General features: G+C 40.7%; 2 protein-coding genes across 2 annotated transcripts; both read right to left on the reverse strand.

The window, feature by feature from the left end:
* Positions 1-505: 505 nt before the first annotated feature.
* chatb (choline O-acetyltransferase b) lies at positions 506-11295 on the reverse strand. The gene is made up of 15 exons (XM_079333800.1): positions 11155-11295; positions 10528-10635; positions 9564-9755; positions 8795-8913; positions 7554-7607; positions 7282-7462; positions 5529-5706; positions 5263-5432; positions 5086-5186; positions 4669-4797; positions 4463-4585; positions 4238-4379; positions 3932-3994; positions 3052-3189; positions 506-1511 (listed from the first exon to the last, which is right to left on the reverse strand). Exons 2-15 carry the CDS (start codon positions 10564-10566, stop codon positions 1245-1247), a joined length of 1896 nt encoding a protein of 631 aa, XP_079189926.1. The 5' UTR covers positions 10567-10635; positions 11155-11295; the 3' UTR covers positions 506-1244.
* Positions 11296-11955: 660 nt separating this feature from the next.
* On the reverse strand, positions 11956-14834 carry LOC306817228 (putative vesicular acetylcholine transporter-A). Its single transcript, XM_079333946.1, has one exon. It carries the CDS (start codon positions 14288-14290, stop codon positions 12722-12724), a length of 1569 nt encoding a protein of 522 aa, XP_079190072.1. The 5' UTR covers positions 14291-14834; the 3' UTR covers positions 11956-12721.
* Positions 14835-15065: the final 231 nt, after the last annotated feature.

Here is a 15065-nt window from a genome sequence, read left to right on the forward strand (position 1 = left end):
ATCAAAGGTCACCATGGACACAGGACAACACATATATCCTTATATATTTAAAGTTAAGAAAACCCTCATCCAATCTGCTGTTGACCAATACAGATTTGAACCACAGTATACACTAAAAGAATTCAAGTCACAGGACACTCTGAATGGACATTTTTGACCATAACAACATGTTTGATTCAGGTTTCTCATGGTAATGATGAATATCTGAATATCAAAAATAGCAACCAATCCAACCATATATAAGCGTCATGCATCTAATTAACTGATTTGGCAAATTGCACATATACCCTTACTGCACTTACTGCACTTGCTTTTATATGATTATTGCACAAAGTCTACGATACATCCATCCATCCCCTTATACTACCTCTAAGTGCAGATAAAAAGCACTTATATACACAAGAACACAGTGGTATGCCTCGGTCACCACTAAACTCTATTTTACTTCAGAATAACACTGTTCATCACACTTTTTTTTGTTACTATTGCTACATTATAGAATGTGCCAATGAAACCATAGCATGTATTTTTCACTGTATACACACTATCTAGCCACATTAACATTTATCCATTCTACTCTTTACATAAATATCATAAAGTGCCTACACAGACAGATTTCATATACAGACGAACTCTTTGGCGACCTTACAATGTCAATAGTTGCAAAATGAACCAAAACCCCCCCAAAAGTTTTACACGTTAAAATAGATGTTAAACTACTGTACGCATGATCCAGTTTGTTGTTAGCATATTGGCACACTCACTCAATGGATAGGTTTGCAGGATGACATTTACACAATGTGATGATTGTTGTAAGTCGCATTAATATACTGAAGCGGATATTGTTTTAAATGTTTCTGTTACTAGTCTACAGGTGTAAGTTCTACATTAAGATCACTCATTTGATTCACTCTCTGATAAAGGAGTTACTCCTCACATCAGTGCTACAAAGCAGGCATGGCTTAAGTTTCCTAAAGGCAGCAGACCACTGTCTACTGAGTCAAGTAGAGTCACTGTTGGACCCCAAATCATTCTGGTGTCTACACACATCCAAAACAAATGAATTGTTTTCTGGTGTTCATTCACAGTTTTTGATATTTACATATGAACTTTTAAGGCTTCGCATTTTGTCATTTAATGAACACTATTGCACAGACCACAAAGACACACAAAGCAAATCTCGACCAAGCTAATGTCTAAGACTAAAAAGTGTGAAGTGTAGCAGCTGAGTTTCTCAGTATGGCTTACTTCCCTGATTTTTTAGGCTGCATAGCTCTCTGGCCGCCATCAGCCGGCTTGCTTGCAGCAGCAGAGCTTCTATTGCACAGATCCCTGATTTCCAGCAGGCCCTCGTTCAGGGCTTTGACGAAAACCGCAGAGCTGGTCTCCGTGTTTTCCCAGAAACTGGACACACAGAACAGAACGTGGTCCGGCTGCGGGTTGTAACAGGCGCCATAGCCATTAGGTACAACCGGGCCATAGCAGCAGAACATTTCAACTGTGGTGGGGACCTGGAAACAAGAGGACACAGTCTTGATTAGACCAGTTTATCTTAAGGACGGTAAGATTGTCGGTATTTGAGAGACATTAATCAGCTATGATTTTTCAACCAGCAATTTGAATCATCTTCTAGTAATCATTACATTTGTATTGTATCTTCAACCATACACACACTTCTGAGAATTTCCAAAACTTTTCAGGATGAACAGAATGTGTTAACACAAACAGAAAAAAATTTCCCCCCAACCTTGCCCAGAATATTTCCTGCCAGCCCTCAAGTAAAATGTACACAAGAGACTCCTTTTTACACCACGTCATTCACATCACTTACACAAGCACCACCCATTCTACTGATCACAGTGCTGTCAATTTATTCTGCAGTGAGCGTATATATCTTCACACTGTTTTATGTAGACACCTTAAACAATGCACTTTGCAATAAGTTTGGTTTCAGTGCTTTTAGGAAAGTCAAAGCTGATAAATGGATTCTCTCAGTATATTTGCTGAGGGCAGATGATGAGTCAGGCAGGGTTTCTAATTAATTATCAAAGACAGGAAGCAATGGGCCCTCTGTGAGGATCACAAACACAAGCATAAACTAAATATTTTTAATTAGCCTTGTGATATTGTTTTTTCAAGTTTTTTTGTGAATTGCACTTTTGCTTTTATCAGTCCCTGTGTAAAAGACTACAGTAGAGTTCAGTGAATCGGCAACAATGACCATCCAACTGTTTATGGGCGCTCTACACAGTATTTACTAAGCATTTACAAAGTATGATAAACATCAGTTCCAACTTTACAATAACCATCCAGATAAAGACTGTAGACAAATTATAAACCATTAGTAAAGTATTAATGAGCTATTTAAAACATGTTTATAGATGCTTTATAAAGCATTAGTAAGGGATTATAAGCTTCAGTTCCAACTTTACAATAACCATTCAGATAACGCTAATTGATACTTAAAAACATAAAACATTTACAAACCATTAACAAATGTCTGGTCCATGTGTCTCTGTAATGTTTATAGATGTTTTCTAAACCATCATCAAGGTTTACTAATCATTTGTTTATCATTAACAAACACTTTATAAAGTGTATAAAATGTTATAATGTGTGCATAAATAAACTGTTAATAAAACATCATTAATAGCATTACAAATCATTAAAAAAACATTTAACCATCATTTCATTGTTTGTTAACAGTAAATAACTATTAACTAAAGGTTAATTAACTATCTATTTACCCTTATTTACCCTTTATAGATGATGGTTATTATAAAGTTTTACCAATGAATGAGTTTTTTCTTTACACCTTTTGAACTGGATTTTCTTATTGCTGCACATCTTTGTGCTAATTACAGTCAAATCTCAGAAGTTGCTCAAATCTACAAAAAAATCTAACCAGATGAAACTGGACTCTACTTTGTATGTGTTAAACTTATTTCTTTCTTTTAGTATCTTCATGCTGAGCCACTACAAAGACAAAATGATAATGATTAACCTTAAAGACACGAAACAGGAAAACGTGAGAAATGTATCCAACGTTACCTGACTGGTAGAGAGGATGAACTGGTTACTGGACACATACGTCTCATCACAGAAAATCTCAGGTTTCTCCATTTTGAGCTCCTTCGAGATCCTCAGGAGTCCAAGGAGATGATTGTCTATGGCCATTCCTGTAATAGCCTTTAAAATAAATATATGTTGGTTAGAGATCATGAATTGACTTCAATTATAGCCGCTGTGTAAGCAATAATGACAGGCTCTGTGCTTATGTGTGCAATTGTTTTTTTACATTTCCCTGGTATTAGTATAGAGATCTATTACATTATATAATGAAGAAATATGTTACCTTCTGTGCTTGTGCCTTAAAGAGATTTGGGACAATAACTTCTAATTTACTTCTTTTAGGGGTTTTCTGCACAAACTATAAACTATAACTGCACTAACTATTTTCCTGATATAGGCTGCAAGCTCTGAATCTCAAATTCTGTCCAAAAAACAGAAGTTTAAAGACCCCATGTTGTGGTTAATGGTGGGAGTTGGGACTAAGTGCCTGACTTTTTCTTGGTTAGGGGCTATGAGTACTGGGTTTTCCCTCCCACATTGGATGCTTGAAAACATCACTGGGAGGGCAAGACTCCACCAACCACTGATCAAGCCAAAAAGTAGTCCTCAAAATTGGTGTTAATTAGAGAGCTCCAGAGGTGCTGGTTGCTAGGTTTCTATGTTTTCACTGTTGGATTGGGCCAGTTTAGCTTCTTCCTCCTGCTGTTGGTCTTTGATAAGCCAAGCGAAATGTCACTGATTGGACCACATATTCACTAGAGACATAAATGCATGGTTAATAAGTGCTTGGTCGATTTTTGAGTGAAACAACATCTAAACACCATGTCAAGTAGTTAATTCTAAACATTAAAATACTTACTGCAGTTGTATAACTTGTTTGGGCGTTGATTGCTTCCCTTAGTCGCTTATTTTTTTCTGAATCCTGTTGGAGAAGTGAAGAAACATTTTGTCGAATCATTTTTCACTCTGGATATTTTTTGCTCACGTGCACAAAGGGAGCAGCACAGCCAATAAATCAACTTTCCTTAGACATGTCAAATCTGCAGGGAGATCATCTGCTTGTATGGGAGCGCCATCTTTGGTGGCTCCTCACACCTGTTCCATTTACTCTGGCTGATGTGGGAGTTACTCAGTAATTGTGGTCAAAGTGAGAAAAATGACTCACCGTGTATGTGACCCTCTCATCTGTCATGGACTTAACAAAAGCCAGGGCCTCGGAGGTGGCTGAGCGAATGTTATCAACCCGACCCTCTCGGAAACACCGAATGGCCGCGCTCTCATAAGTGGACACAAGCCTTCCAGTGCATCTGTGAAAGACATCATCTCAGCCAAATCAGCATATCTAAAAAAAAACAGCAGTGAAGATTTAGATCATTAATGATTTTTTTACTTGAAAAATGCAAGCTGTAAGGCGACTTGTATCAACGCATCTGGACTCATCTTCTGCTTCTTGATGAAGTCTTTCCCGTAAGCGTTGAACTTGAAAACATCTATGTCGAGATTATTCACAAGCCTGATGGAGAAAGTGTTAAAGTTAGGAGACTTGACGTCCGAAGACAAAATTGGTCCTTGATATGCTTATAGGGATGGTCATACCTCTGAAGTCTGTCTCCAGAGGCTGTCAACAGTCCATGGACGTGTGCGTTACATTTCCAGAGCAGCTTTTTTGGAGGAAGAAGCTCTCTGACGGTGGATGCTTTTGCCATCTTGGTAGGACTCTCTGTTCTGTTCAGGACAAAAACAACATGTTGGTGTCAGCAGCAACCACTGGAACAATGGTAATCAGTGGAGTTGCCGTCAAAACTGCATTGACTTTGACAGTCACAGCCAACTTATATCATGACTGAAAGAAGGCAAGGACTGAAGTGAAGACTGATTCATAACAACAACTGAAAACAAGTGGAGTTAAAATTAGAATTACATTTAAAACTTAGAGCATAGACCCTTTAGGAAAACCTTTAAATTACAACAATAGAAGCCAGTAAATACACCTGCCTCAATGAGCTGACTTACATGTATTTCATCACGTACTCAGAGCACTGCACCAGAACTATTCCTTCAAGTGGAGTATGATCACACACAACTCCACAAAACCCGTCCATTCCTACAACAAACTGCGAGGAGGAGGATTAGCCAACAGATCAAACGCCACACTCAAGAAAGAAAGGAGTGTTGAAGGCTGTCATATACCTGCATTGACTTGTCATACCAGCGGTTTGCCCCGTTCTTCTCACGCCCGCCACCATGCAGCATCATCAGAGCCCTGTTGGCGTCCCTGGGCTGGAGACCACAGGGCTCATCCAGACACACCACGCACATACAGCTCTCGATCAGGGCCAGAGAGTCCTTGTTGGTTTGATCTGGACATGGATGAGATATGTGTCAGTTTGTTTAAAAGTCCTCGTTCAACACCTCAACAAAGTTTTTCCGGAAAAAAAGCATGTGAATGTTGAGACCTTTTGTGAGAACATCTCTGGCTTGAGCCCATTCTGTTCTTCCATCAGAGGTCAGGACACCAAGAGGAGGGAGTCTCTCTTCAGCGTTTTCTGCCATTTTCATGATTTTCTCCAGTTGGGTAAAGATCTCTGTCTCGTTGAGCTGCTTATGGTCTGGGGCAACTTCCAGCACAAAAAACTACAGAGGAAAAATAGAAGACAAAATGATACAGTTCTCATTTAGTCCATCTCATACTTAGAAAGAGGTCTTTGCTTCCTGATTGTCCCTATGTTTGCACTGATAGGAACTGTTAAACAGTTGTACTGGTAGTGACTAAATAATTCTATTTCTATTTTATTTGGCTCATCCTCTGTGGTAAGTTAAACACTGATCTCCAGGAAGCAAAGAGGCAGATTCAATATGCAGTAATTAGGTAAACAGCCTTTATCTCCATAGGGACAGACACTCATGAGTCCCAGATTGATAGTACCATTTGCAGGTGAGAGCTCCTGCTCTTCCATGTCTGCGGTAATTTAAAGGCACAATCCGTGAACTAAATGTAATCCAAATAGCCTCAGACTGCAGACCTGCAGATGTTGTTCGCTGGGATTTAAAACCTTTATGATTTTTCTTTAGAGGCTTATCAATCAGGGCTTGAAGACTTCTTGGAGGTTAAAATACACATACAAAAAAATGATCACAGACAGGCTGGCTTTCGACAAAGGTTTAAGCTGCGGACTAGTTTAGATTGAGAGAAACACAACTCACTATATATATAACCATATAATCAACAGTCCACAAAGTATAAAGGACAACAATTGCAAACCCAACCCTAAATTGGTTAGCACAATGCTATCTGAAATCAAAAACTGGAAATATACAAGTCTTAGGAGTCTATAGGAGTCTTGGCACAAGTTTATTGTGATATGATGTGAATTTATGTCTTATATTGTATTGTGTATGTATTCTGCGTTGACCTGCCCGGGGACTGCAGATGGAAATTGGTACGAAGCATCTCTTCTCTATGAGATTATTTTATACATGTACAACTAAACTAATAAGCTAAACTCAACTAAAAGGCAGCAGTGCATGGTGAGACTTTCCTATGCATTCATGTATGAAGGTTGGGTAAGATGTGGAGGAATATATAGTTTGGTTAATGTAAGCCCACTGATCTGTACTTTTCCAATGAGGAACATTTTTTTATCGTTCATTTTTGCATTTTTTTTCTCTGCTTACTTATTTAATGAAGGCAGGCTTATCCTCCTGAGGTCCTTTGAGATAACTTTGTAATTAAGCATTTTATGAGAGTTAAATGCTTAACTATTCCTCCTGGCTGTTACTGGAAAAACAAGCCTTGTTTTGAGCACTTTTATTAAGTTTATTAAGTGGTTTTTATTGATTTTTTACATTTAGATGCAAATTGTCATGCCTCTTTAAGCAACGCAAAACAGAAAGATGACGCCTTGACAGAGTAGACAATATGTCTGCTGTCACAGCTTTTACATTTTAAATGTAAATGAACCCAAAAAATCTAATTCAGTTCATCTGTATTAGAGGTCTGTATTGCTACATTTAGTGGTAAATCAACTACATCCAGGCTGTGGGAAAAGGAGTTCATCATTCAAACAAAGCAAATGTTTTTTTCATAGGTGTTTAACTAACAAAACATCCTTTCACTCACTTACTATTTTTCTGAAACGATCAGGACATTATCTAATGTTAGAAGTGTGATGAAGTGTGAAACGTGTCCTCACAGTTCCGTGTCCTGACCTGATTCTTGCATGCCACAATGATGTGCTCTGGCGTTGAGGAGTCTGCCTTCATTTGGACCTTCAGCGTGTCTGTCTTCAGCCCCGGGTAGCGGTAGGAGGTGAAGAGGCGGTAGTGCTGCTCCATGCACAGAGGAGCCCCGGCAAGCTGGCCCCGGGCAAAATCCACTGGTAGGGCACGCCTTAGAGACGTTATTACAAATTTTCCAATTACCTCTGAGGATTCTCACTTTCTATTTCACTTGTTTATGATCCAGCACAGGTTAAACTTACGCATCAATGAGAGCCTTATAGTCCAACACTCCTTGGATGAGACGAGCAGCAAATCTTAAAGGAGTAACAAGTTTGAAATCAGAAAAACGGGGCGCTAAATTCACCATATAACAGAAAATACACGACATAAGGCTGGTAATTAGGATTGGATATACTCTCATATCTCTAACTGTAACCACATTATGGTTAATCACTGGGATACAGTGGGCGAGCAGTGTGTGTTTATCTGTGTTAGTGAGAGAGACAGAGAGAGTCGGTCTAAGTGGGCGGTGAGGGCATACAGGGAAAACACAGAGGCCTGTCAGCTCTTGTGCTGTTTGTCATTTGTCTCCATGTTATTACATCCAAAGCCAGATCGATACAAAGGAGGCGGCCGCGGAGCACCACACCCCTAAATGCGGCCTGACTAGCAGTCTCTGCGGAGAGCTTGGTCCTGTCACTCCCAATCTAATAAGTGTCCGTGTCAGTAGATAACCAGCTCCCTTGCTGCAGTGCTCTGGAAATATTCAGTTACTGCGGCACGAGCTGACAAAAGCTCATGTTGAATTAGAGGGTTTGGAGGGGCCGGTGTAATGTCTGGAGGAGCTCACAGAATCATTTAATAACAGGCCGAGATTTTGACCGAGATGATGCCTGTGATTTTGTCCATGTCTGTAAGTCTGATCTTAATCAGAAGACTGCTGAGAAGATGAACATTAAGCATGTTAGTGACTACAGAAGAGAGTGATATACTGCACACTTTGTTTCATTAGCAATGAAAGCCATGCCGTTGCCCCATTCTACTTCAACTGCCTTTGAAAACATCGACCCTAAAATAATCTCAGGCAATCCACAACCATCAATCTTTGGTGTTTAGTGCACTCGAGGAATTGTTGCATGAAATGAAGTTTTGTGATGTGAGGTTCAACTGCAGAGTCACAATATGTAAACAATCCTTTCATTATTTCAATAATCTTTTGATTGATCGTTTGATTGGGTTTTGGACTTCAGGTCCGAAGCAACAAGCAGCAAGCCCACTTTGATAGAATCCATTTATAATAGTTTCTGCTATAAAGCTTCATTGCAGACTGCTGCAGATACTTACATCTCCCATATTATTATTTATTTTCTTCGGACAGTGATTAAAGCAAAGAATTTATTTTTCATTCTTGATGACCTCTACAGGAAGCAGTAGTTTAAAAAGTGAAACCTTTTTTTTTTTTTACAGACATAACAGGAGGCATCAAAAGTCCCCTACTTACCTGAGAGCATCTTTGTGTTCTTTGAACGTCTGCTTAGGAAACACAATGACGGGACTGGAGTTAACAGGTAGAGCCAGCCTGTTGTTAAGGTACATGTCCTCCAGCCAGTATTCATACACCTAAACAAAGAGAGAGACTTTTTGACAAATGTTGCTTCTTTAAGCTCTCTGGACTCAGAGTTATTACACCGAGAGGAGACCTGTGTGCAGTGGTGTAAAAAAACCATGACAGTGTATCACTGCCATGTGAAAGCAGAGAGTCAGAGAGAGTGGGAGCGTGATAGATTTCACTGAGCTGGATGAGTTGTGGACTGAGCGATCAGCCAGATGCAGGAGGAGGAGAGATTGAAGGGGAGGAAAAAAAGCACAAGCAAGAGGCTCCAATAAATCCTCATTGCCAGAAGTTTATCTCTTTTCAACTCTTGTGAATGAGTTCACAATTTTCTTTTCAATTTTAGGTGCAGCATTTGATATCTATGGTAATTATTGCAAAAAAAACTGAAGCTGTGCAAATTTGTAAAAGCAACAAATTGGATTCAATTGGATTTTAATCAGGAGGAATTATAAAAGAAAAGGTATGATTACTTACCAATAATTCAGTTTAAATGACTTTAAAGTAATGTTATGAATAAAAACAACTTTTTAAGGTTTAATAAAACACAAAATATCTTCTTGATACAGGGGTGGGTGGCGGGGGGTCTTTTTCCCCTTTTACAGTTCACACACCTAGTACAGCTGTGTTTGTTTATATTGAATGTCGGAGATTTTACCCAGTTGTTCGTCGTGTCCCTTCTCTCTAGAAGCTTCTTCTGCAGAATCTCTCCCACTCCTCCAGGAGCCCCAAACTTCTCCACGATCGCCTTCGTCTTCTTAAACTGCTCGTCCTTCACCAGGTGCTGGACGCACTTCAGGTACATGTCAAGGGTTTGTTTCAAGGGGGGCACGGGCACCTTTGGGAGCATCTGATGTCATACAAATAACATGCTGGTCATAATGAGTGATGAAGAAAAGCTGCAAGTCTTTCATATGATTCAGTGAGGGTTCATTAGTTAAAGGGGTAATTCCCTCACATCTTCCTTTATGATTTTATTATTAGAAAGTGATTAAATAATTCATCCTCAATGCTTCGAGTGTTTCCAAGTCCCGTTGTCTTGTGGGATTTCAAAACACTCTTGTTTTTTTAAAGACAGAAAATGCAAATTGATGCTTTTTTTCTGTCTGATGGGAGAAAATTTGCATAATCCTGTAAGTAACCCAAGATGGTCAAATTGACCAGGATATCATAATTGTAAAATGAGTTGTATATCTGTGAATTTCTGGAAACAGGGACTTTGAAGATTTTATTTTCACAAGTGATAAAATGTGTCCCTGAAAAAAAAAAAAATACAAGTAAGATACTGCACTGCCCATCATCATACTATCCACAATCACACTACTGTTTATACGTTTATTAAATCCTTTAACAAAGATTATTAAATTCTATTGATTTGTCAGAATTTTTAAAAAACATTCCTAACCACTCCAGGGGGAAAAAAAGGCCTGTTATCACTTTCGCCCCTAGCGGTCAGTCAGCGCAGGTGTAACTGCCGCTGTCCGTGGTACTGAAATCCAGCGTCATTTGTTTGTCAACTTCAGCAACATGAACAGCCAACCCGCTCATCGTTAACAAGTGAACAAACGAAGTAAACACGAATGAACGGATTAGTAAACAGAAAATACAAGTAGTTTTCTTACTTCACTGTCTCTGGCGGTCTGTTTCTCCATGATTGACATCTTTGCACTCCAGTCCTGTCAGATGAATTAAGTGTACACCTCCCACAGACAGTCGGAGTTTAGCCTTACCTGTAACGAGACATTTCAGGGGCAAAAAAATATAAATAAATTTAGGCTCAGTAACAAATGTAAGCACACATCTATGTCTAAAAGTGAACCAGCGAGCTTCATTCTTCACCATTTTCCCAAATGTAATTTGCTGCATGTCCTTGAATTCCAGCTGCACCTCACCGCTCACCGATGCACAGAGACGTGCATCTTGAAACCTCCCTTCATCTCCATTTCTGTCTTAAGAGCTTCATTTTCCTAGAACAAAAACTACTTTTAAAATAGAAAGAAAATACTTTGATTTAAAGTATTCAGAAATAATAGGCTATTGTCTGAAACACCTTTCATGAACGTTCGCAGTGAACGAGGCAAGTTCGTTTTAATGAAAGCATTACAGACTGTAAACTTTTTAAGACTAAATCTCAAAGTGAACTTTTGTGTACTCTTGAACGAGTTTTATTGATGAAAAAATGGTCCTCGCTTTCTGAGCCAGGCTCTTGCAGGTTAAACAACTTGTAAAGCTTTAAAAAGTTGTCTTACCTGGTCAGAGCGCCAATCAGGAGGTCAGAGAAGTGTTTGTTGGCAGTTCACTTCGCCTCCCACGTCCACACCATGAAATCCCATATTAGTGTAGAGCTCGGTGCGGGCGCGTGTCTGCTCCCCCGTCCCTTCGCAGCGCCATAAGGCTGTGACTCCACATTAAAGCACGCCCAGGAAAAGATGCTGAAGGTGTTTGCGTCTACCTACCCCCCCCCCCCCCCCCCCCCCACCCCCCACCCCCCCCCACCCCCCGAGGCAAGAAACTCCTCCCATCGAAATCTATTCGCGGAACATATTATCTAACAGCTTGCTTCAGCCCCCTTCCCACATCCGATAATAATTTATAAAGGAGTGAAAGTCTTTTTTAGTTGTTGTGTCATTCATGGGTTTGGTGATGCTCGTGGGGCTCGACAGTCGTGGTTCGTTGACGTTTTCTGAAGTTTTTCACTTTTAACTCCTGGGGTGCGCACGTACCGAAAACCCCCCAGTTTGAAGCTGATATCATGATTTAAGGGTTGATATACATTTATAGCGGTTAATGAATACATTTGTGTTTTTCGTGTTTATTCTTAATGTGCGCTGTGACTTTCTTTGTCTTATCACGACAGCCTGAATTAAAAATAATAATTCAACTTTCATAAATTATGTCATGTAAATAATTTATTAATTCTTGTCATTGGATTGTTTACTTTCATGATTAAAAATATATACATTTAATCTAATCAATTTCTTTTTTTTCCTACACTTAAATATTGTTTTTATTCGTTTGGGGCAAGGAAAAAGAGGAAAATCAGCGCCGTCACACAGATCCAAACAGATTTATTAAAACAACAGTTGATAAATGAATACATATTTGTTCATTTTCAGGACACTTTATTTGCTACGTTTTGACAATGATTCATACGTTCACGCGCGCACAAACATAAAGACACGCACGCACGCACACACACTGTTGCAGAGGTCCACGTTATGATTTGACAATTTACATTGTGCATATATCCACATATGTACAAAATCTATTTTTTAATAATATATTTAATTTCAAACAACAGAAAAATAAAATGTATAATTAACAGGCCCACTTGTTGCAAAGTTTAAAATCACCATTTATAACAAAAGAAGAAGAAAATCAGGCCTTTGATGTGCAAGTAAAAAAAGTTTCCTCAGAGACTAAAAATAGAGGCTATTTTTTTGTTTGTGTGTGTGAGGGGGGGAGGGGGTGTGTGCTGCTTAAACTTGGTCCCATATACTATTGTTGCGCGCACGAATCTATTTATATCTTTTTACAATAGTCAGTATAACACCATGATTCGACAGTAGCTGATAGATCTCTCACAAAACTCGAGTTACACGTCCATGACAAACTACACATACTTTTTGGACACAATAAATCACAGTAAAAAAAGAAAAGAAAAACAAAACACTTTGTACGTCTCACGCTGTCTGATTTTGGTGATAGGATGTTTATATTGCACATCGGTACTTACAGAAAACTTTAAGTTACTTGACTATAACCTGCCTTTTAAATCTCTCCAGGGGGGAATGTTTCATACAAGGCGGGGAAGGTCTAGGTGTATTCCGGACCGGACGACTCTTCTGACAAAGACCGCTGTGCTTTGAATGGATCGAACCCGTTTTCATCTACAGGCAGACAGTTCCCTGTAGTACTGTAGCCCTTCTTTTTCGCCCTCCTCTCCTCCATTCTGATAGTATCATATAGCCCCTGTGGAGCCTCATCTAACAGGTTATCTCTCTCGGAGTAGGACGGTTTCATTTGGCACACGTTGCGCAGCAGCAACAGAGCTGGCGCGTAAAGCACATTAACAAGACCCATCCCCAGATTGAGCTGTACAAAGCCGTAATTGTGCACGATCTGTCCGGCAACTATAGGACCCATGGCATATGCGACAGAATAAGAGATATCTGCTAAAGCGTAAACACTTCCATACACTGAGACATGACGCACGTCGACTAAAAAGGCGAGAGTGGGTAACAGCGCCGTGTCAACAAGCGCAATGCCGAAGCAGATGCCACACAAAGGCGCAATTAGCTGCCCAAAAGTTTTGCATGCGGGGACTGTGCAGGAGCTCGCGCCTATTATAACCATGCCCACGGCTCCATAGAACCACTGCAAGTTTGGATGCTTTGCTGCTAATTTAACAGTTAAATATACACCAAGGACATGCGGGAAGAAGGCCGGGAGCCACGTGAGCCCCATCTCCCACTGAGAGGAGTGCATGGTGGTCTCCATCCAGTTGGCTATGGTGGGCTCCAGAAAAGCCAGAGGAATGTTGCAAACTGTGAGCGCCCCGGCCACCACAGCTATGTACGGGTCGATCATGAGTCTGTATATGGGGGTGCCGACTGGCATGTTCTCTCTAGTCCTGTTGGAGAACGGCTTGATAACTGTGAGTAGCAGGACGCCGTCCGCCAGGCAGATGCACGCGAGCACGATGAAGGGAACTTTCTTCCCCGCGAACTCGTACAGGACTCCCCCGAAAGGAGGCGCCACCAGACTCCCGAACGAGATGAACGCCAGGGCGATCCCGAGCGCTTTGCTCCTCTCCGCCTCCTCCGTGTACTTGTCAGCAATCATAGCGATCCCGGAGGTGTCCGCGAATGCAGACCCCAGACCCTGCAAACTTCTGGCGAAAAACAGAGTGGCATAGTTCTCCCCAATCGCAAAAATGCAGGTCGAAAAGAACATAACAGAGAGTCCAATTAAAAGTGGAATGTCATATCCAACGCGGTCTATGAAAGTCCCCGAAAGCGGGTTTACTAAGAGCTGCAGGATGGCTTTGGACGCAAAAAGTACTCCTATCTGGATATCTAAATTGTTCTTGTTGCTTTTGTCTTGGATTGTGCTGTTGGCTGAAGAGTTTGGATGCATCACTACGTGGACGTGCTCTGACTGCTCACTCTCCAGCTCTGCAAGATAGTCCGGGATAATTGGCACGATTACCATGTAGAGCATATTGTCCAGCAGAAGAGCAACGCAAACAATCACTAATATGATCCGTCTCTGCTGGTGAGGATCCTTAATAGCGGTACCTAACTGTTTGGTTTTCTCACCCATCTTGGACAGTTTAACTGCGGCTGATTTTACCAGTCCAGATGATCCCCCTTCTTCATCCATGGTGTGCTTTTGTTTAGAAAAATAAAAAGTTTCAAGATAAAAAAAAATAAATGTCCTTGTGCTTGTCCTGTGTGCTGCCGCTCTCTCAGCACCTCGGATGACTCATTGATGCTTCCTTACATTGATGTGATGCTCTTCGTCCTCACCTCGCCTGTGCGTAAAGGGAGCGGCGAAGAAGAGGAACTTGGCTGCCTAATCGGTGCAGATTTCTTTCCTCAGCTTCCTCAACCTGTCCTCGTCTGAGCCACATCCCGACACTTTTTCATGATCTCCCGAGAAGTTACGTGATTAAAGCGTAGAGTTTCTACACAGTGCACACAAAGAGGATTCAAATCGTGAAATCTTACATTTCAAACTTTGGTTGGAGCGATTTTTGTTACTTATTTGCAACATCTAAGACGCGCAATCCCTCTCATCTGTGTGCCCATGCATCCCGTCACCTGTGGCACTCTTGCGCTCAGTTCCGAGACCACGAGTGGCTTCGTGGCCATTGGTGCACATTAACCCGCAGGTTGGGTGCTATTTTAGTCCTTTTTTTGTCTCCTCTTTTCACCAAGAGCTGTGACGCATCACCAGCTTGCCCCCAAGTGGATCCCTTCGCCACTTGCCTCTTTTATGTTAATTTTCCAACCATGGCAGCAATAATTTCAACCAATAAGAGCCAGAGAGCACCACAGCACGAGCCCTATACAAGTGCATGGAAGAAAAAAAAAGCCTTCTTATTCTTTAGGTACAGTGTGTGACTGAGTTCTCTGTTGTTATTATCCAGTGATCC

This window comes from Symphodus melops (assembly GCF_947650265.1).
Source record: "Symphodus melops genome assembly, chromosome: 21".
NCBI lineage: Eukaryota > Metazoa > Chordata > Actinopteri > Labriformes > Labridae > Symphodus > Symphodus melops.